General features: G+C 38.1%; 4 protein-coding genes across 5 annotated transcripts; all 4 read right to left on the bottom strand.

The window, feature by feature from the left end:
- Positions 1–1,673: 1,673 nt before the first annotated feature.
- Positions 1,674–8,864, bottom strand: stx7l (syntaxin 7-like). 2 transcript variants are annotated; one of them, XM_010882910.4, is made up of 10 exons: positions 8,759–8,864; positions 7,977–8,090; positions 7,673–7,742; positions 7,484–7,574; positions 5,838–5,975; positions 5,514–5,560; positions 4,876–4,972; positions 4,585–4,657; positions 2,603–2,685; positions 1,674–2,493 (listed from the first exon to the last, which is right to left on the bottom strand). In XM_010882910.4, the coding sequence occupies exons 2-10, from the start codon at positions 8,059–8,061 to the stop codon at positions 2,398–2,400; spliced, it is 780 nt and encodes a 259-aa protein (XP_010881212.1). In that variant the 5' UTR covers positions 8,062–8,090; positions 8,759–8,864; the 3' UTR covers positions 1,674–2,397. The 2 variants fall into 2 exon arrangements, with proteins under 2 accessions (XP_010881212.1, XP_010881213.1); XM_010882911.3 differs by having other exon boundaries at positions 7,977–8,083; positions 8,759–8,820.
- Positions 8,865–9,388: 524 nt separating this feature from the next.
- Positions 9,389–10,426, bottom strand: LOC106024756 (trace amine-associated receptor 13c-like). The gene has a single exon (XM_029114725.1). The coding sequence runs from the start codon at positions 10,424–10,426 to the stop codon at positions 9,389–9,391; it is 1,038 nt and encodes a 345-aa protein (XP_028970558.1).
- A 3,039-nt stretch (positions 10,427–13,465) lies between these two features.
- Positions 13,466–14,503, bottom strand: LOC105017973 (trace amine-associated receptor 1-like). The gene has a single exon (XM_013138517.3). It carries the CDS (start codon positions 14,501–14,503, stop codon positions 13,466–13,468), a length of 1,038 nt encoding a protein of 345 aa, XP_012993971.3.
- A 6,628-nt stretch (positions 14,504–21,131) lies between these two features.
- LOC105017974 (trace amine-associated receptor 1-like) lies at positions 21,132–22,484 on the bottom strand. Its single transcript, XM_029114716.2, has 2 exons — positions 22,435–22,484; positions 21,132–22,185 (listed from the first exon to the last, which is right to left on the bottom strand). The coding sequence occupies exons 1-2, from the start codon at positions 22,452–22,454 to the stop codon at positions 21,132–21,134; spliced, it is 1,074 nt and encodes a 357-aa protein (XP_028970549.2). The 5' UTR covers positions 22,455–22,484.
- Positions 22,485–24,030: the final 1,546 nt, after the last annotated feature.

Raw genomic sequence — 24,030 nt, forward strand, 5'->3', positions numbered from 1 at the left:
AGCTCTCTGGTCTTGGCCATTGTGGAGAGGTTGGAATCTGTTTGATTGAGTGTGTGGACATGTGTATTTTATACAGGTAACAAGTTCAAACAGGTGCAATTAATACAGGTAATGAGTGGAGAACAGGAGGGCTTCTTAAAGAAAAACGAACAGGTCTGTGAGAGACGTAATTCTTACTGGTTGGTAGGTGATCAAATACCTATGTCATGTAATAAAATGCAAATTAATTATTTAAAAATCATACAATGTGATTTTCTGGATTTTTGTTTTAGATTCCGTCTCTCACAGTTGAAGTGTACCTATGATAAAAATTGCAAAAGCGCTCCAAATCTGTCAGATTGCGAGGACATCTCCTGTGCACCGCCCTCTTCAAATCACACCACAGAAGTTCAACTGGATTCAGGTCTGGGCTCTGGCTGGGCCATTCCAAAATGTTATTCTTATTCTGGCGATGGTCATGCTGAAAGGTGAACTTCCTCTTCATCTTTCTAACGGACGCCTGAAGTGCCAAAATTTCCTGGTATTTGGAACTGTTCATAATTCCCTCCACCCTGACTAAGGCCTCGGTTCTAGCTGAAGGAAAACAGCCCAAAAGCATGATGCTGCCACCACCATGCTTCACTGTGGGTATGATGTTCTTTGGGTGATGTGCAGTGTTGTTTTTGCGCCAAACATACCTATTGGAATTATGGCCAAAAGGTTCAACCTTAGTTTCATCAGACCATAACACATTTTCCCATGAGTTTTTGGGGGACCTGATGTTTGTTTTTGCAAATTCAACCAGGCTTGGATGTTTTTCTTTGTAAGAAAAGGCTTCTGTCTTGTCACCCTACCCCATAGCCCATTTAAATGAAGAATATGGGAGATTGTTGTCATATGTAGCACACAGCCAGTCCTTGCCAGAAAATCCTGCAGTTCCTTTAATGTTGCTGTAGGCCCCTTGGAATCCTCTCTGACCAGTTTTCTTCTCATGTTTTCATCAATTTTGGAGGGACGTCCAGTTCTTGGTAATGTCTCTGTTGTGCCATATTTTCACCACTTGATGATGACTGTCTTCTCTGTGTTCCATGGTAGATCTAATGCTTTGGAAATTATTTTGTACCCTTCTCCTGACTGATATCTTTCAACAATGAGATCTCTCTGATGCTTTGGATTCTCTCTGCGGACCATGGTTTTTGCTCTGAGATGCAACTAAGAAAATGTCAGGAAAATCCTACTAGAACAGCCAAACTTTATTTGTGGTTAATTCTGAACACAGCCAGTTATAAGAGGGTGTGCACACTTATGCAACCAGGTTATTGTAAGGTTTTTATTTTTAATTATTTCCTCTCGAAGATATCAGTTTGTTTTTTAATTGTATTGTACACATTAAAAGTGGAAAAAGTTCTGACATGATTTATCTTTGTCTCATTCTTTTACATCATGAAAACCGGCATTTTAACAGGGGTGAGTAGATTTTTATATCCACTGTAGCTCATATATCAGGTTAAAGAAGTATATTATAAAATAAAACATGCTCCCTATTCTATTACTTTTGATCGGCCTTGTGTTGCTAACAGTTATTTTCCTTTAAAGTTGTCCAGCCTAAATGACCAAAACACACTGAATTAATTCAGTAAGAGAAGGTCAAAATGGGGAAAAGGGGAAGCCAGGAATTAAGAGCTCATTGCAGCAAGTGTTGCATAGCATTTTATTGGGGAAAGTGAAAACGGAAAGAGATGTAAAAAAAAAAAAAAAATATGAAAAATGATTCCATTTGTGAGGCAGCCTAAACATTCACCATTGCCCCTTAACATGTGTATTTAATAGTACAGTTAGAATATATTTACGGTTAAATAAACATTTATAAAATTGCTTAACAGAAAATAGTCTTGAAGTGAAGAATGGGAACAATCCTTTGAGACAACTGACAATGAAAGTGATATATATGGTTCCATTTTGCTACTTTTTCTATCTATAGTACAGACATTAGGTTACAGTACATAATAATTAACAAGCAATGAAAACAGGGTTCCAGTATCAGGATTTCAGCAATAGGTTGAATAAAAATAATGGGCCCAAGGTAGAAGAGGCTGAACAGTTATATCGCTCTATATATATATTTGTGTTTCTTCAGATAGCATACAGTATGAGGCAATCATAGAATCTTAACATCATCATCTTTATATTATATACTACAGGAGATTTACATTATAAATGTATTAATGACTGATTATTTTGGCAAATGGCAGCCAACAATGGCACATTGGCAAGATTTTCCCTTATAAGGTAATCAATTTCAATGTTAAAATATAGTGTAATTTTTCAAGCAATGGTTTTTAGATTTGTAACTCAAACTCAGTCCTAAAGAATGATTAAATTGGCAAGACCAAAAAGCAAAACATGTAAAAAGCATTATCATCCTTTGACTGATCCCCAGATGATTAAACCAATGATAACAGCGAGTATGACCAGAACGACAACAAGAATACAGATCTTCTTCCGTGATTTGCGCTTAAAAGGGCAGAAAAAACATATCCAGTTTTATTTGATGCAGCACTGTGAAATACTCAGAAAAGGCATAATGGTTTATACAGCCACTAATGATTTCCATGTTACCTACCTGATAGTCTGCAGCCTGTGCTAACTGCTGGGTGGCATTCTGAACATGAATGTCAGCGGTTTCAACATTGGCTTCTATACTGTCTAGTAGTACAAGAAAATACATTGAAAAACATTTCCTCACAGACGTTTGGGGTAAATGTTCAGTTCTACAGCAGTTCAGTTTTAACAACTTAAAATGATCATATTCCAGCAAAAATGATGCCACCTAAAAAGATTTGTATGAATTAGTAATGAACCACTGTAGCTCTGCTGGTATTGCTGTGAGGATTCAGAATGACTAAAACATTTTGAGACCATTAGACCAGTCTTGTTGGTATTTCCCTCTAGTAGTCTTTTCTCGGGTTCGGGATTGGCTGAAACTAACATTAGTCTAATGGAAGTCTTACATTTGGTTACTTTGGTGAAATTAATTGATAATACAGTAAATAAAAAAATGGACTCACAATTGGCTACTATTCAGCTACATACACTCACCTAAAGGATTATTAGGAACACCATACTAATACTGTGTTTGACCCCCTTTCGCCTTCAGAACTGCCTTAATTCTACGTGGCATTGATTCAACAAGGTGCTGAAAGCATTCTTTAGAAATATTGGCCAATATTGATAGGATACTATCTTGCAGTTGATGGAGATTTGTGGGATGCACATCCAGGGCACAAAGCTCCCGTTCCACCACATCCCAAAGATGCTCTATTGGTTTGAGATCTGGTGACTGTGGCGGCCATTTCAGTACAGTGAACTCATTGTCATGTTCAAGAAACCAATTTGAAATGATTTGAGCTGTGACATTGTGCATTATCCTGCTGGAAGTAGCCATCAGAGGATGGGTACATGGTGGTCATAACGGGATGGACATGGTCAGAAACAATGCTCAGGTAGGCCGTGGCATTTAAACAATGCCAAATTGGCACTAAGGGGCCTAAAGTGTGCCAAGAAAACATCCCCCACACCATTACACCACCACCACCAGCCTGCACAGTGGTAACAAGGCATGATGGATCCATGTTCTCAATCTGTTTACGCCAAATTCTGACTCTACCATCTGAATGTCTCAACAGAAATTGAGACTCATCAGACCAGGCAACATTCTTCCAGTCTTCAACTGTCCAATTTTGGTGAGCTCGTGCAAATTGTAGCCTCTTTTTCCTATTTGTAGTGGAGATGAGTGGTACCCGGTGGGGTCTTCTGCTGTTGTAGCCCATCCGCCTCAAGGTTGTGCGTGTTGTGGCTTCACAAATGCTTTGCTGCATACCTCAGTTGTAACGAGTGATTATTTCAGTCAAAGTTGCTCTTCTATCAGCTTGAATCAGTTGGCCCATTCTCCTCTGACCTCTAGCATCAACAAGGCATTTTCGCCCACAGGACTGCTGCATACTGGATGTTTTTCCCTTTTCACACCATTCTTTGTAAACCCTAGAAATGGTTGTGCGTGAAAATCCCAGTAACTGAGCAGATTGTGAAATACTCAGACCGACCCGTCTGGCACCAACACCATGCCACGCTCAAAATTGCTTAAATCACCTTTCTTTCCCATTCTGACATTCAGTTTGGAGTTCAGGAGATTGTCTTGACCAGGACCACACCCCTAAATGCATTGAAGCAACTGCCATGTGATTGGTTTATTAGATAATTGCATTAATGAGAAATTTAACAGGTGTTCCTAATAATCCTTTAGGTGAGTGTATATTCATATTATATATTACTTTTTAGTACACTGGAGGGTGGTTTGACTAGTTTAAAAGAGGCTGTGGGTTGGGATTTGGTGGAGATTAGGCTTGATTTTTATTCTTGAAAATGGGGGAAGGACTGGGGGTTTTATGGCTATCAGAACATCTTCATTGCAGGTGTGCTGTGTAATAAAATGTAATTGTTTAAATTTACATTTAAACACAGTATTTGATCCCTGTAAGAGTATGCTGTTAATGTTTTGAATTTGCACATGTTTCTGATTCAGGAAATAACTGAATTAATGCTTACCGATCATATCACCTTGCTCATGGACCATCATGGCCAAGTCCTTAAATATTTCATTTATATCTGTAATATCAGACTGAAAAAAGGAAGGAATATCATGCACTGAATACACCAACAACTGCATATAATCTGTAAATAAGTGGGATTTGCAAGAAGGTACAATGGGTGTTTACTATACCATTTAAATAATATGATAACTGGAAAGCAACAAATGCTATTTAGGGGAGCGAAAGTCTTGTTTTACGCTAAATCTAGCTAACTGACAGTTTTTGTGAGTGACAGAAGTGCTGTCACCTCAAGCCGTCTGATGGAAGTCTCTCTCTCCTGGATGAGCTGAAGGTCTTCATCAGTGATGGCCGCCTCCTGGGACTGGACCTGAGCCTGCCCCTCACTGCAGAGTCAGACATGGGAAAGACGTGGTGAACCACCCTTAGCAAACACTCACCTCCCACTCCGAGAGACGGGCCTGATGAGCCGGTCAAGACCGGCATCTTCAAGAACAAAGTGGCTTTGTATAAACAAGCAGTCAGAGAATAGTAAACAGCAGGTTTTCTATATGAATCCAAATGGTGCGATGGCTAACAGAAGAGCGATTCACAGAAGAACAAAAATATTGACTTTATAAGGACATTCAAGTGCTAAAGCCAAACGCCAATAGACCAAAGACAAAATATGCTCTTGACTGTTGTGGTAGTGAGAAAAGAGGATGTTTATAGTCTCCACGTAGGCAATAATATGACTCAGAAATACGAGTAACTGTGGATAAATCCGTGAAATAGGAATGTCTACAATGGATCCTTCCTCTGTGGTCACCATGGAGCTTTATGTGGGGACAGACATGGTTGTTTTTGTACGGCTTGACCGATATATTTAGTGCAGCAGGTCTGCATTACTGCACCAAAGAGGAGACCACTGAAATGGCAAACTCTGACCTTTCAAAGGGGCTTCCATTTCCTTCAAAGCTGTCTGGAAAACCACCCTGAGGAGGAACAGAACAGTCAGCCCGGCGTTCTCCCATTTCAGGTGGGTTCATGGTGTTATGTGCAATGTCAACAAACGTTTGGGAGGAAAGACCGGACCAGAAACATCTGAAACTACTCCCTTCTCCACAATAAAACAAATGTACTACTCCTCCCATTAATATATAATAATAATATTATTATTATCATCTGTAATTTAGCATACACTTTAATCAAAAGTGACTTACAGTGATAAGTACCTAATGTAGTTCAAGTATAGCACTGAAAACTACTAACCGATGCTCTGGACTCTGCACGGACTCTGGCAACAAACTCCTTCTCTTTTTGAGCAGCCTGCCTCTGGGTCTTTTGGAAATTGGCCAGTGCATTGGAGAAGTCATTGATTAATCGATCTTTCTGGATCTTTCTCTGGCGCTAGAACAGAGGACAAAAGAGAATAATAATAACTTTCTATGAGGAATGACTTACATTTTTCCTAATGAGAAAAAAAAAAAAACATCAAATATACAGTTTCATAGCGACACCCTTTAATGTTAAACAATTTAGTTATTCTTGAAACCTCTGTCCTGGCCCTTCATGCCCTAAAATACTGTTCACTTATGAACTCATCATGTGACTGATACAAACCACATGTATATCCATGTTTGTTATTAAAGAAAATACAACTAATGTGTTTGCAGTTACACACAATATTTGTTTCAGCCTAGATGAAACATCCATGAGAGTACTGAAAAACAGAAGATATGGATGTTTGTAAGAGTTGCTGCCAGACACACATGGCATGCATTCCAGCCAGTACTCATGAGCTCTAAAAGAATTCATTAATTGCTTTCTTCACCACGCACTAACACAAATTCCTTCAACATTGTGGGATTTCTCCTGTCATGAATTTTTTTTATTCAGTGTGCCTTCTGGCTTTATTGAACAAGGCACAACTAGGAAAACAGGAAATAACAGTCTAAAGTGCTTAGGAATTGTGCATCCCCCCAGTCCCACCACCACTGAAACCTTCTTCCACAGAGCTAAAGGTTCTCTGCATGTCCTTCTAAACTACTTAACTCAATCAATTTCAATAGTCACCCTCCCCTGACATTTCTCACTGTCAAATGTGAATGATCATTCTTGAACATTGATGCAGCATCGAGGGGCCAAACATTTTCAATCAGTTTTAAGGAATTTGCATTTAGAGTTGTTCTGTGTTATATGGAAATTTTGTTTTTGAAATAGATACATTTTAGAGCAGTGCCAATATCTGCAAATCCTTTCTGAGTAGGTGTGCTGATCTATGTTCTGCTTTGTCTTTTGAGACTAGAGTATATAAAGATTGGAACCAGATTCTAGATCAGGAATCCTACTCTTGAGATGCAAATGATTCTGTGAATTTAGGACCCAGGTGTTGTCAACTAACGGCTCCATAGCAGTCCTTGTGTAGTGGCAAGACTTTTGACATTTGGACGCATTTGAGAATAATGTACCCATTTGCACGGCATCCTAAAGTCTCATAAGGAATTATCTTTTTTTTCCCTTAAAATATCAAAATATTGAATCATTTGGTTCTGTTTTACCAAGTATGATGATATAATTGAGATGGTCTAAATCTACTTTTGTGAAATGCACCACGTTCTCCTAGTCTCACAAAGCCACCTGATCCAACACATTTACATTAAAATGGATATCATATCATAAAAAATGCAGAAGGGCAACAACCTGATACATGACACAAGGTTTAGTTAATTGTGAAGTAGTTTTAATTGAGAACACTCAGGATTCACAAGAACTGACTGTTTCTATGTTAACGTGTAAACAACTTCTGCTATTGTGCATCCCAATAAAAACATCCATGCATTGCACACATTTACTACACGTTTCTGTCACCTGTTGTAAATTCAGTTGAAACTACTGTACCAAAAAATGTATAATACCTGTTCAGTTGTGACAGGCAAAGATCCAAATTCCTTCACACATCGGTCTGTTTCTTTAGCAAGGTGGTTGACATTCTGCTGTTTCTGCAGCCTGCATTTAAAATCATAGACCATATCAAAATATGTATACCTGAATACAATAACACGGTTTAACAATAAGAGACATGCTCTGATTAGAACCGAACTCACAGTTGCTGTCTGAGTTCATTGGTGTCTTGCGGTGTACCCAACTGATTTACAATTCTCTGTATTTCAGATGCTTGGAGGAAACAGGGCATACTTATTGACACAACAAAAATTATAGTATGTTCATTAAAATGGAAATGTATTCCATTTCAAAGTTGATTCAAAATCGACAAACGTACAGACATTACTTCTTTGACTTATACAAGAGGTATATTAGAGGTCTATTAAATTCAGAGAATATCACAAAACTTAAGTGTAGTGATTTACATGTGGCTGAGTGCACAGTCTGTCCATGTTTATTAATTACTTTGTTGTGTAATCTTCTGGATGTTGGAGATTATCGTCTGAGTAAGCACATTTGGGTCCTGCACTTTTCCATACTGGTAGGCCATAGCTGACACATTGGGGTTCTCCCTAAAACCTTAAAATATAAAATGTTATTTGTATTATCGAAGGTTAGTCACTCACACAGAGGAAGATTGAGATACCCAGTAATTAAATCCCCCATGCTTTCAACAGTGGTAAAAATCCCACTAACGTTTAAATATATAATTTTGTTTAAAACGAATTTTGAGGAAGATAATAACTAAACAAACAAATGAGTGTACAGTGCTCAAACTAGTCTGCATGAGATATGTTTAAATTAATCTGCCGTCCAATCAGAATAAATGGGTCTTGACAGATGGTACCTTTAAATAACGCCCTCAACCTAAAAAACCTAGGACATCAAAATGCGGAAACACAAAAGCCTCAACAGATCGACATGAATGTCAAATAGCCACAATAATCTGATTTTGATATACGTAATCCTATACATTTCAATGATAATGTCCAACTGAATATTGAATTAGTAATGTTAATTCCGATTTTAAAAACATTTATGGTAGAGGTGAAGATACATGTTTTTTTTCCAGTTGCACAACTGCTGGCAACTGTTTTAGTTTAAATACATCTTCGACTTGTCGCTTAATTGTCGCTTGTAGACATTTATCATTAAACTAATCATTGTATGTCCAAACATTGCGGATGGCAAACAATGTAAATTCAGGACACATAGCGTAGCCTATTTGTTTTCCAAGGTTGGTTTACCTTAGTTCTGTCTTGACGGTCTGCTCTGCACTCCACTTCCTGAACTTTGCGTCATACGTTTCAGTCACATGATCCAAAAGAACCTTTACGGCTCCACCGGTCTCAATTCGATCAACCCATTTTGTCGGATTTAAGTTATGTTTGCCTTGTCAGAGTTTACAGGCGGTTTTGAGTACTGTGTCACATATATTAACAGGCGGGTTTGGAGTAGCCTACTGTGAAAAACAGGTCGACAACTTGGCATGTTTTCACTTTTCAAAATTAGCAAATTATGCACCCATGGCGGTTTAGATCAAGACACCAGACATTAGAACGGGAATAATTTTGAATAACAACATTTTATGCCCTCTTGACATTTTATAATAGACATTTTACACGACAAAAACATAGGAAATATCGACAATAAAAATTTACAGTCGGTATTTGATTAATTTGCCGTAAACACAACCCAAGGTAAGCATAACATCTTTGATGAAAATTGCGTTTACATTTATACAACAAAGGGAATTTAATTATCTGGAACATTCTTCAGACCTGTTCAGCCCCCTCAGAGCAAAGTAGTTTCTTGAAGTTGGTACATGTTCACACATGTAGGTTACGTTGATGTTGCTTTACAATGTCCTAGCACGGTCATGTGGCAGCAAATACATTTATATACGATGAATTCTTATTGAATATTTTCAAAGTGACAATGACATTAAGACATTTTCGAAACCAGGGATAAAACAGTGCATATATTATTGGATTTACAGTAGAATTAAAGTAACCCAGCCAGAGAAACATTTCAAAGACAGTGTCAGGTGTGAAATCATTGTGGCTGAAGTTCGTGTATGGATCGACTATGGAATTAACAAAGAACGGCAACCAGCAAAATATGAAAACACCCACCACGATACCTAACGTTTTTGCTGCTTTTCGTTCTGACCGTTTAGAAACAACGCCTCCACCCACCAATTTTTTTTGCCGGTCTTCAATCTTTCTCACATGTTCTTTTGCCACAAAAAATATTTTTGTATACAAACCCACCATGACAGAGCATGGAAAGAAAAAGGCTATTAATGTGTCTAGGGCGCCCCACAGTGCATTGAAGAAAAGATCACAACTTCCCAGGCAATATACAGATGCAATGGATTCATCCTGTCCTCTGACATGTGCTTTCGAATATAGTAGGCCATATGAGTACAGTGCAGATAAGCACCAACTGCCGAGAACCATCAGCCATGCAGTTGGTAAAGTTATATTAGTGGTATAGCGAAGTGGATTGCAGACAGCCAAATAACGATCTATGGCTATGAATACCAGGTGAAAAATTGAAACTGAAGTGAGAAACATATCAAAACTGGAATGCAGCAAACAAAAAACCTCCCCGAAGTACCAGCAGCCCTCCACAGCCCTAATGCTACTGAACGGCATTACAGTCACACCGATCAGCAGGTCTGCGAGTGCCAGAGACATTATCAACATGTTAGTGGGCGTGTGTAGCTGTTTTATGTGAGCAATTGAGATAATGACCACACCATTACCGAGGATGGTAACCAGAATACCTAAAACAAAAAGAAGGTATAATGCAATTTGAGCTCCTTCATTTAAGATTTCTCTGGTGCAAGAGGCATTCGTCTCTGGATAACAGAACAGCTTTGGATCAAGAGGTTGGGGTGGGACATCCATTGCCATAAACAAAACACATTCAAAGTTAGAGCTGATCTTTGCTACGTAGTCACAGCTACAGGTGTGAGACATGCTGAATCGAGCACAGTGGTTTATAAACTCTTTTTGGGGCGTATTCTGGGCACCCTGCTCCCTTGCTATCAACCTGATCTAATAGGCTAATGTGATTTACATCTGTATTTGCATATTCAAGTAATATACAATGTGATGATAGTGTATGCTAATAAGAATCTATAAATACACAGATCAAATGAAACCTACCAGATCCCACTCCCTTTGGGACACCTGGTACAGTCTTTCCTAATTAGTGTATTTCTCAGCACCACTACAGCTTACATTACAGTTTTCAATAATACCAGAAACACCTGGGGTCCGGGGCTGAAATTCCTTTTTGATCCGAATATTTTCTTCCTGCATGAAGTTTTAATTAAACTAACACACTGCAGTGCATTTCAAAAGTACACATACTCCTCCACTTGTTACTACAGCCTTCCAAACTGAATTAAATATATTTGAAGTTGAAAGTTTCCCTTATCAATCTTCACACAATACCTCTTAATATGTGGGCAAAGTAATTCCCTGTGTTTGACAGAAATAGAGTCCTCTTTTATTACTCTAAAATCAAGTTAACCTGTTGAATGTGTTGATGAGGAAGGGACACAAACAAGTTTACAAAATTTTCTGAGATATACAATTTTGATTGAAAGGGGACATGGAATATAACGGGCAGTGGCTGCCATATTTCGTGCCCTCTATGTTCTCCATAAAGACACCATGTATCGCCCTGAATAGTGACGGTTGGTTATTATTTTTGAAGAACTTATTTTCCATTAATAGTTAGGCAAAGTCATTCCCTGTGTTTAGCAGAAACACTGTACTTTTTTATTCAATTGAAATCTACTCTAAAATGAATTTAACCTGTTGAATGTGTTGGTGAGTAAGACACAGAAAACAGTATGAGAATTATTCTGAAAAAAACTGTTGATTTGCAGGGGACACGAAATACAGTGGGCAGTGGCTGCCATATTTCGTGCCCCCTATGTAATCCATAAAGACTCCATGTACCGTCCTAAAATCCAGGGTTGTTGGTTTGCTCACTGTGTAAAGTTGTGTGTTCTTACTGCCACATCTTGTTGGTTTGAATACCGCAGGAGCCAGTATATGTTTACTTATTTTTGGAATCGTCCCTTTCCATCAACAGGTGGGTAAACGCAATCCATTTATTTTGAAAGAAATACTGTAATTTGTATTATATTAAAATCTACATTAAATGAAGTTAACCAATTGAATGTGTTGGTGAGGAAGAGACAAAACTGTTTAATGAATCTTCTGAAGAAAACCCTGATGATTGACAGATGACACGGAAAATGACGGGCAGTAGCTGCCATATTCTGTGCCCCCTATGTATTTCATGTGTACGCCACATCTTTGCAGATTAAATGTAAAGTATTTTCTACAGATACCGCAATAATACAGTATCGTTACAGTGAATTTCTTTTGGCCACGATAATCGTGTAGTGAAAATCTGATAACGTGACAGCCCTAGACCAGATAATATTTTTCCTGACGCTCTCAGAGTCCTTCAGGCGGCATTTTATGTCTTTTACCCAGAAGTTGCTTCTGCCTAGCCACTCTGTTTGGTTATTTTATTCTGTTTTGATTTCCTTTGTTCTTCAATGTACTGTAGCCTGTCCTTTTTGTTCTGCTTGTCTTCTGCTTGTTGTTAGCCCTTGTTAGCACCCTATTCAGATTGCCCAGTTCTGTCAACCCTTTGTCAAGTTATTGTGTATGCCTGTTTCTGCCTGCCTGCTTTGTTCCTGTGTTCCTGCTGTTTTCTTGTTTTTTACCTGCCTCATTTTCATTATTAAACCCTTTTTATCGTCCTTTAACCTACTTACCCAAAACGTTACACACTCTACCATAAAGGCCTGCTTAATGGGGTGCTGCAGAAACAGTTTTCTTTCTTGCTGGTTCTCCCATTTGTGACCACAAACTCTGAATTTCTGTTAGAGTGGTCATTGGGTTCTTGGTCACCTCACTGAGATGAGCCACTGTGGTCCATGGAAAATAAATTAAAAGGATTTTATTAGAACCTTCCCCAGATCTAATCCTCAACATAATTTTTAGGTCTACTGAGAGTTCCTTGGGCTTCATAGCTTACTTTTAGCTCTGATATACCCTGTAAAGTGTAGGAACTTACACAGACATGTGTGTGCCTTTGTAAATCAGATCCAATCTTATTTGCCACAGGTGGATTCAGTTCTAGAGACATCTCAAAAATGATCAAAAGACAGGGTGCACCCAAGGTCATTATGGGGTTTCATGACTAAGGATCTAAATTCCTATGTACATTGAATATTTCAGTTTAGTATTATCAACAAATTGGCACACATTTCTTTGCTTTCATTATGGGTCAATGTGTGTAGATTTGATGGCAAATACTTTCCAAAGGCACTGTATTTATAAATAGTTGCACATTTTCTTCTGTATGGAGTTCTTTCAGTTTGAGGAACCACCAAAAATCCAGTTGGTGAAAGTAGTGAAATTATTCTTGAATGTTTTGAGACCCTGAAATGAATTTAGCGCATGTATGATCTAAAATTGAGGAGGATGTCAGTTAGTGGAAGTCTGTACCTCAAGTAGGCACTAGAAGGAGACAAAAGATACAATGCAACAAGGTGAGAGAGACTGACATTAAAAGCATTTGAATACACACAGATTTATTGAAAACAATTTAACCTCCTGAGACCCTGTGTCCACATTTGAGGACACTATGTTTCAGTAAATTAAACCCAATGTCATTATACGAGGATATAATTTCTTCCAAAAAGTACTTCCTGTTCAAAGACAATGCTTAGATATTATACTTATCAGGTCCTGCTAATCCCACATAGCTAAGAGAAATAACAAATGCATACATTATCAAAGCTCAGGTCTTAGGAGGTTATGCAGTCTTTTATTCAAGCTTCATTATCTCCAAATCTCTCATTAATAAGATAATTTATTCCTAATCTCAAAAAGTTACATTAGCCGAAGTCATTACTCAGAGTGCAGTCGAACCCTACACGAGTCCTTTTGGAAGAAGTTACCACTGATGATGATTCTCAATGCCCTCCTAAACCACGTATAAAAGAAGGCATACACAATAGGGTTAAAAGTAGAGTTCAAATAGCCAAACCAAACAAGGGTGTCGGCCAACTGTGGTGGGACAGAGTACAATATGAAAGGGTCAATGATGAGGCACAAGAAAAAGGGACACCAGCATGCAAAAAACACTCCAACCACTATTGCCAGGATATTTGCCCCTCGTCGCGCTCTACGTCCAGAGTCGGCCTCTCTAACCTGACGAGACAGATCTTTAATGGACTTGGCCTGAGCCCTGGCCACCCAATATATCTTGAAATATAGACAAATTAAAATCAGTCCTGGAATGAAGAAACTGAAGGAAGATGCTACAACAGCTGTCATTGGACTGAAGAATACCTGACAGCCTCCAACACACTTGACATGTGTTTCATAGAAATCCTCCCATCCTATAAGATTGAGTTCAGAAAAAATCATTCCAAAAGCAAAAATAGCAGGGACCAGCCAACTAGTGGCAACCATGATCAAGACGGTGTTATTGCTGATGATCAGTTTGTACCTCATTGGCCTACAGACGGCAAGGTAACGGTCAATGGAGATGAAAGACAGATGGAAGATGGAGGAAGTGCTTAGCATGATGTCAGTGCTTGTGTGGAGCTTACACATGAACTCTCCTAAATACCAGCAGCCCTGGACTGAGCGCACAGCACTACAAGGCATCACAAAAACCCCCAGAAGGAGGTCACACACAGCCAGGGAGAGGAGCAGCTGGTTTGTGGATGTTTGGAGCTGCTTGAAGTGTGCAATGGAGATGATGACGAGTAGGTTTCCCATCACAGTCACCAGTATCGCCAACCCCATTGTTGTGAACATAGAAACATGAATGGTCAGAGGGCGAGCGTACCTTGTACACGATCCACTCAAAGACTCGTAGCAGAAAAGTGTCTGTGTCTTGACAGTGGTGCTGAAGTTTGAAACATTGGAGAAATCCATTACACCCAAGATGTAAGGCCTGACGAAAGGAACAGCATGAAGAGTGTTAAAATGATTAACTGCAGTATGTTTTATCTCACTTCAAGGAGTTTAGCAAAAATTGACCTAGTTATTGTAACAGTTAAAACACTAAGCACTATTCTGACTCAAATTCTTTAGTTTATGTTAATGCAACACAGCCTACTTCCTGTGGGAATCCAGTTCATTCTTGAAAAAATATGGACAATATCTCCACAAAAGGGACATTTGGCTCATGTAACAAATTCATCCCAATTTGATGTAATCACCCCAAAATAACACATCTGCGACACATCACAGTCTTCTGAGAATTAATACAAAACAATTTTAACCAATTTGTATATTCCATATTGGTATCAAATGAAAATGTAACAAATTCATAATGTCAGAGGTTATTGAAACGATATTTTTGAAAAGCATCATAAAGAGTTTTATTGTTGATTTAAAGGACAGAAGTCTTGTTCTTGTTCCTTTGATAATACATATAAGTACTGTAGTATGAATAGACAGACTCTGTGGAATTAACCAAAAAAATATACTCACCTTAATGTCTTAACATTCAGTTCTCACCAATCAATGCATCAACCTATATTTCTTCATAGGAAGCACTAAGAACAAATTAGAGTTGATTTTCAACGTTGGTCAGGATCCTTTCAGCTGAGGGAAACAAAAAGACAAGCAACCATTCTGTTGTCACACTGAGTGGTTGAACAGTTCTTTTTGAAAGAATGGTGTGTGTATAATAGATCATGCAAACAAAAGGTTAAATCTTACCTAATGAAATTGTCAGGAAACCACACTCCCTCACCGTCAGCATAAAGCTGTGCATACGACTTTCCTCTGTGCATTTTATAAACAGGTAGAATGCTGTTAAAGGTACGCCCCCAAAATGGATGACAACAACATTTTCTAACTGTTTAATATTCTTTCTTCTTCACAACCAATCAAATCAAAGTTTCAGTCACTGGAGATTCCAACTGTAGGTTTTTCACACATATGCATAATTAATGTGTCCATTTCTAATGCATAATGACCTTGTAATAATGCAGAATTACCCAATTATAATCTAATAATAGTCGTCAAGCACAGGCAAACATCATAGATTTGTTTCTTCAACAATCAAGGTGGGCATAACTGCATCCTGAATGCATTTACCATACCATTTAGCAACGTTATAGTGTTTACCTTCTGCGGTCTAATGGTCTAATGACCAACCAAATAATATCTGAAAAGTATTGGGCTGTTTCTGTAAACACAGCTTATCTGTGCAGCAACTTGTTCAGGCCTTCACACAGCTCCCTGCTTTACTATTCCTGAGATTTAATGACCGTAACTATCTTCTATACCATGAATGTAAGCCCTACAGTAGCTGACTTTTTCGAAATGCTTATTTCTTTTGGTACTTTTTGTGGATAAAACAAACCAATAAAACATTGCCATTATTAAACAATCTTCTGTCAGACTGATGGGTGAAAATGCTATCAATGTTTTGTGAATGAAGAGCTCAAACTGTGTGGTATATGCTAAATGACAAAGAAAGGAAAATAGCTTATCAAATCAATATTTGTTTAACTCTGATAACTGGTCACAGCTCCCTGGTCAACTGATGTGGGTGAATCAATTTGACATAATCACTTCTATTGTACATAGCTCTGCCCGAATTCATTATAGAAACGCCTGTTTCCATCATGGTGAGCGTCACACTGGAAATGATTTGCCTGTATAAACTAAATATTAGCTAATTGCATTGAAAGGGCTATCATTTGCGGAGTTAGAAGTTTTGGAGGAACTAAGTACAGTAAACCTCCAAAGCATTTGGCTCGGTTTTCAAGCATGTTGGATTTGAAATCATATAATTACTATGTTGTTAACTGATAGTTTGACCAAATGTCATGCTTACATTCAGTTGTGCCATTATCCATGATAAGCAGCAAACATGTCATTTCTAGTTTATTTCTGCCCCACTGTAGAATTAGAATCATCACAATTCATGAATTGAAACAATGTGACCAATATAAACCGTATAAGTGAACATTTTCCTGAAAACACTTGAAGTGCAACTGGGAGATGCTACTACCTCAAAGGGTTGATGTTTGTTTAAGCATCTCTGCCCAGCTTTATGCAACTGCCCATTCTTCCAAATAATCTACCTTAAGCTCAGCTTCTTTACTGGGTAGTTATCACGGGGCAGCAGGCAGGCATCAGTTAGCCTAACAGTTATAGCTTTTGCATGTTTGTTACCTGCTTTATGTTTAAAATGGTTTAATTTTATGCTGGTTTATAAAACCTTAAGTTGCAAGGGCCTACTTGCACTCACCCATGCCGCCTGCTCCTTATATAATGTATTGTGAACAAATGTGTGTGTCTGAATGGGTTTGAGTGGAAACGTATTGACAGGCCAACTGAGCCGTTTACATGTGGAACACAAGACTGATGGCAACAAGGCCCAAAAACAAGTAAAAACTGATCATGGCTGTTGTACAGCAGAGCAACACCTGGAAAGATATTCAGCCTTTTGGGAGTCTATGTGTCGCACACTTCAGGCAGTTAATGCATGCAAAAGATGGGGGAGCATATTTTGTAATTTGGACGAACGGACCTTGTCATGAATGTGGACTTCATTATTGTATATATTCACTGTTATATTTGTGTGGGCGTATTAGGATGTTGTAATAGTACTTTTAAGATTATTATTCTTTGGTATTTTGGGTAAATTAAACAATTTAGTTTGATCTGATTACTTTTGGAGGTAGTGTGTGACATGGCTAAAAGGTGTAGCCACTGGGTTAACCTGGAGGAACCAGAGGGCCCTGTTAGCATGATTACTCACCTGTGGTCCAGATTTAGTGATGATCCAATTCCCACAGAGTCCCTTCCACTCAGGTGTTGATGAACAATTGAGGGCATTTCATGTAACTCTGATGATGTCATCTTTAAAGGGCAATGTGGGATTGAAGACATCAGTACTTATTCTTCTTATCTATCATATGTAAATATGTATCACCTCATCTGTAAATATGTATCACATCATCTGTAAATAAGTGTCACCTCATCTGTAAATATGTATCACCTCATCTGTAAATATGTATCACATCATCTGTAAATAAGTGTCACCTCATCTGTAAATATGTATCACCTCATCTGTAAATAAGTGTCACCTCATCTGTAATTATGTATCACCTCATCTGTAAATGTGTATCACCTCATCTGTAAATATGTATCACCTCATATGTAAATGTATCACCTCATCTGTAAATACGTGTCACCTCATCTGTAAATATGTATCACCTCATATGTAAATGTATCACCTCATCTGTAATTATGTGTCACTTCATCTGTAAATATCACTCCATCATACATAACAGTTTTAGATAAGAACTGGTTTTCAATCAGCTTAGCTGATTGAATAAAGGTGAAATAAAATCCTACCAAATATATTGATCATAATTCTAATCAATCTTCAATGATTGATATGAACAGAATATGGATGCTCCATTGAATGTTTTGTTTTGTATATTATTTTCTCTATGTAAAATGTGTTTGCTTATCAGTGTCAAGTAATGGTTTCATGCAGAAAGTGTTAAATTAGAGAGACTATAACCATAGCCTAGTCATTAGGACTGTTTTCCTATCAGTCCCTGTGAGCCGTTCCTCCATGGGCAAACTGTAATTCAGGCTGTGCTAGTGATGCTGTCCACACCTTCCAAACCCTGGGACTCATTAATTCCTAACACAGCCAGATGTCTAACAGGCTGTTTTGACTACCATGTGCATTAGCCAATGCTCTATGTACTACAGAGACAAACAAGAGATCTTGTATCGCCCCTGATTCTAATGCTTCCGACTGTCCTTTTTTTACTGAATAAATAAAGTTCTATGCATTAATCAAAGGCGTTATCAATCTCCCCTTGATTTGCCTGACAACAGAGATAAGCATTCTAGGCCCAGGTTCAGGCAGGTCGCTGCACATACGGTGGATATCAAAAGTATACACTCCCTTATTGAAAATACATCTATTGTTAATGTAAAGGGTGAGACCACGATGAATCGTGTGAGGCCTTTTTTCACCTTGGAAAAGATCTCGCAAACAACAATTGTTCAGTGAAAAACCAATTGATAATTTCTCTGAGAAGAAATCTAAAACAACTGTCAATACCTTTATAATGGGTTGTTGTAACTGTGTTCAGAATCCACCAGTCACATTCCATGTTTAAAGGTATTTCGCTGTCACCTGACATCAATTCAAGTGATTTTGAACAAGAGGTGTTGTTGTAGGTTTTCCTTGAAGGTGTCTTAGTTGCATAGTGCAGAGATTGCCATGGTCCACAAGGAGACAATAAAATAAAGTCCCTCAATTCAGAATTTTAGACACAGCAAGGAGAACATTTATTTGGGATCCTAACCAATAAGCCAACTGAAACCTAAAGCTGCAGTAGGAATTTTATGCAGGAACTGGGCACTCCCTGTATATATTGTATATATTTTGTATTGTATATATTTTCCCTATGTCTGAGCTGTGGGTCAGTACTCACAAAAAAGAACATTCTAGCCAGTATACATTTGTTTTTAGAAAAATCATGTGGGATATTTACTGTACTATGGTGAGATGAGACCAATGAAGGTCGCAAAGCCATGGGGATCATCACCCGAAATACTGTTGTGGGGTTTAGTGAACTACATTTAGCTCAACTAGTTATTTATCTATACATTTGCTGTAGCTTATTGGTAGTTGAACTGTACTTAAACATTGGTCATGTTGTTAGTAGTTAACTACTTCTTAGCCATGTAGTGGTGTAGTAGACACACTTGTCCCGAAGCTGCCGGTCGTTGTCTTGGCTGTGTGCTCTGGGTCTTGTCATGCGCACGTCTTCACTGAGAATTGGTCTGGTTCTCTTCATTTTGCAACATATTTCGTATTCTGCATTTTGCTCCGTTCTATCTTGCAGGTTCACAGAGTATTCCTTGGACTTCATGCCTTTCTAAATCATGTCTATGGAGCCAAATTGAGCTCAAATGTATTGTCTGTAAGAAAAGAAAAACCTAACTGAAATATTTAGTATGAAAAAAAAAATTCAATCGTATGAAAACAATTGAGTGTATGTTAAAATCATTAAATGGATTTTCGCGTCCGATCTTAAAATGTCTTCGTTCAAAGTTTTTTCCTAGTTCGCTTCTTCTTACGATTACAATTTCTTCCCACCCATCGTGTTTTCTCAAAAACAAGTTTTGAGCGTCAATGGGCGTGGAGGCGGGGCTTTATCTGGGCATTGAATTCTCGCACCCGATTAGCCATGAATCCCACCATTGTAAAGTGAAACTTTCATCAATATCTCTATCTGTGACCAATGCAACAGGGACGTCGATGCAACCTCGGAACAACAGTTTATTATCCTGTTTAAATGTACACATTTAGCCTAGTTTATACAATTCCTAAACCTTTCTCCACAGATTGCACTGGGTCGGGAAAGCAGTGCATGGAAAGGCTATGATTTTCACCTTATTATGGTGTGGTTCATGGCTAATCGGGTGCGCAAACTGTGACATATACACAAAGACTTCAATATGTAATCTTTGTTAAAGGGGCTTCTGCAAATTAATAAATAATGGGTCTGAATTGTTATGCACATGAGTTATTTCCAAGTTTTATTATTAATTAAAATGGTAAACATTTCTAAAAGTGTTTTCACTTTTTCATTAAGGGACTTTGTGTAGATTGATGGTAATCCTTTTTATTTTCAATGTAATCAATTATGAATTTAGTCTATAATAAAACAAAATGTGGAGAAAATTAACTAGTTCAAATATTTTCCAAAGCCAGTCTACTGTTGTCTAGTCATGTTATGATTACAATAATTCCCCTTTTATGTAAAATGGTCTGGTAGGTAGGTGGCAGCTTTTTGTGTCAATATTTTTGCTCGATCAGCAAGATGATGTGTTAAATTCATGACCACAGATGGGATGACTGAAAGCACAATGTCCATAGCAACTTGAATGAATGACTGGTCAGTTTGAACAAAAACAGATCAAACTGAACAAATGACCAGCTGTTTGAGTAGCAATGCAAAACCTGTGTTGGGACTACGTCTTCTTGGAAGGATGAAATACATGAATAGTTGTATCAGACTCACATGTTTTATGAAAATGTTTCACTCACTGAATTCATTGGTAAACCCTTGTAGAAAATCAATTGTGTACTATTGTCTCGACAAAATTCTCAAACTTCTTGCTACCCAAGCCACCAAAATTGGATGACCTCTCAGAATAGGGGAAACTTTTATATCTGCACACTCCCTATGTAATAAGCACCCATTCCTCTGACAAGAAACCCTGCTCTCCTCTATATACAATATATTCATTCACAAATGTCCTCTCTGTTTTAATTGAATGTTGTGATTGTTTATGATGGATTGCAAGCAAATCTAAACATTCATGCATTTTTTTTATATTAAACAGCTTGTGACCTTAATTTATTTACCATCATTGCTCTTAATGACCCCAAGTAGGCACTATGAGGAGACAAAAAACAATTTAACAGGGTGACAGGGATACATTTATTGAGGTTTTGTATACAATCATTATTATATTACATCTCCACATATCCACATAAACTTCATTCAGAATACAGTTGAAATCTACATGAGTCCCTCTGAAAGATTTTGCCCTTGATGATGATTGTCAATGCCCTCCTAAACCACGTATAAAAGAAGGCATACACAATAGGGTTAAAAGTAGAGTTCAAATAGCCAAGCCAAACAAGGGTGTCGGCGAACTGTGGTGGGACAGAGTACAATATGAAAGGGTCAATGATGAGGCACAAGAAAAAGGGACACCAGCATGCAAAAAACACTCCAACCACTATTGCCAGGATATTTGCCCCTCGTCGCGCTCTACGTCCAGAGTCGGCCTCTCTAACCTGACGAGACAGATCTTTAATGGACTTGGCCTGAGCCCTGGCCACCCAATATATCTTGAAATATAGACAAATCAAAATAAAACCTGGGATGTAGAAACAAAAGGAAGATGCAACAGCTGCCATCGGACTGAAGAATACCTGACAGCCTCCAACACACTTGACATTTGTTTCATAGAAAACCTCCCTGCCTTTTAGATTGAGTTCAGAAAAAATCATTCCAAAAGCAAAAATAGCAGGGACCAGCCAACTAGTGGCAACCATGATCCAGACGGTGTTATTGCTGATGATCAGTTTGTACCTCATTGGCCTACAGACGGCAAAGTAACGGTCAATGGAGATGAAAGATAGATGCAAGATGGAGGAGGAACTTAGCATGATGTCAGTGCTTGTGTGGAGCTTACACATGAACTCTCCTAAGTACCAGCAGCCCTGGACTGAGCGCACAGCACTGCATGGCATCACAAAACCCCCCAGAAGGAGGTCACACACAGCCAGGGAGAGGAGCAGCTGGTTTGTGGATGTTTGGAGCTGCTTGAAGTGTGCAATGGAGGTGATGACGAGTAGGTTTCCCATCACAGTCACCAGTATCGCCAACCCCATTGCAGTGAACATGGGAACCTGAATGCTCAGGGGGCGAGCGTACCTCGTACACGATCCACTCAAAGACTCGTAGCAGAAAAGACCCTGTGTTTTGACAGTGGTGTTGAAATTTGAGACATTGGAGATGTCCATTACACCCAAAATCTTAGGCCTGGCAAAAGGGAACAATATGAACAGTGTTAAATTGTATAATTTAATTTTGTTGTATCTCTCTTCAAGGAGTTTAGCAAATATGAATTGGACCTAGTTATTGTAACAGATTGAACATTTAACATTGTTCTGATTCACATAACAGAGATTCTGGGAATGCAACACAGCTTACTTCCCATGGGAATACAGTTACTATTTTGAAAAGAATTAAGGAAATATGGCCAAAAATGTTGGCTCTTGCAACAAATACCCATATAAAGAATATTCCATGGTAATCCTCCCGAAATAACATAGTACACATCTGAAACAAAAATACAGGTTTTTTGAGGATTAATACAAAACAGTTTTAAACACAGTCTGTATTCATATAAAATGAAAATGTAGCAATGTCACTTGAAATATATATTTCTACTTGAGTACCAATGTCAATATCACAGATGTTGTTGAAGCAGCGTTTTTGGAAGCATCATATAGTGTTTAACTGATTTAAAGGACAGAAAAAATCTCAAGTCTCAAGTCTTTTTCTTGTTCCTTTGATAATACATATATGTACTGTAGTATGAATAGACAGACTCTGAGGAATTAACCAAAAAAATATACTCACCTTAATGTCTAAACATTCAGTTTTCACCAATCAATGCATCAACCTATATTTCTCCATAGGAAGCACTAAGAACAAATTAGAGTTGATTTTCAACGTTGGTCAGGATCCTTTCAGCTGAGGGAAACAAAAAGACAAGCAACCATTCTGTTGTCACACTGAGTGGTTGAACAGTTCTTTCTGAAAGAATGGTGTGTATAATAGATCATGCAAACAAAAGGATAAATCTCACTTAATTAAACTGTCATCAAACCACGCTCCCCTCATTCAGTAAAAAGCTTTATCAGCACATAAGACTTTCCCCTGTGCTTTTTATAAACAGATGTGACACTGTTAAAGGTACGCCCCCAAAATGAATGACGACAACATTTTACCAACTGTTTAATATTCTGTCTTCCTTACAACCAATAATATCAAAGTTTTAGTCAATGGACACTCCAACTGCATGTTGTTCACATGTAGGTATATTTAATGAGGCCAATTCTAATACATAATGGCCTTGTAATAATGCACAATCACTAGTAATTATAATCTAAGTCATCAAGCACAGGCAAACATCATACATTTGTTTCTTCAACAATCAAGGTGGGCATAACTGCATCCTAAATTTCTTATACCATTTAGCAACGTTATGAATTGATTACCATCAGTGGCTGATTTGGAATTTGAGGGGAATTTTACTTCAGAGCTGCATTTACACAGGCCGACCCATTCTGATATAACCGTGACCTGATTGGTCTAATGACCAATCAAATAATATCTGAAAAGAATTGGGCTGTTTCGGTAAACACAGCTTATCTGTGCAGCAACTTGTTCAGGCCCTCATACAGCCCCCTGCTTTACTATTCCTGAGATTTAATGACCATAACTATCTCCTATACCATGAATGTAAGCCCTACAGTAGCTGACTGTTTCGAAATGCATGTTTCTTTTCGTACTTTTTGTGGATAAAACAAAACAATACACCATTACCATTAGTAAAAAAAAACTATATTGATGTTAAGACAATCAACTTCAATAGTGGTCCTTTGGACAGATGTCTTCAAGGAATGTAAATGATAGTCCTAAAAAGAAAAATACATATTCTAAATGGAAGTAGACTGTAACCACAATTACAGTATAGGCTACTCATAAACTAAATCTAAACATATTTCACCCATACAGTGGTGTTTTTACATGTAAAAAGATTGGTGGGGCATAAAATATAGGATACAAAATATAGGAAACCTACCAGTAAAGCTACAA

Source organism: Esox lucius, chromosome 18 (genome assembly GCF_011004845.1).
Source record: "Esox lucius isolate fEsoLuc1 chromosome 18, fEsoLuc1.pri, whole genome shotgun sequence".
NCBI classification, from domain to species: domain Eukaryota; kingdom Metazoa; phylum Chordata; class Actinopteri; order Esociformes; family Esocidae; genus Esox; species Esox lucius.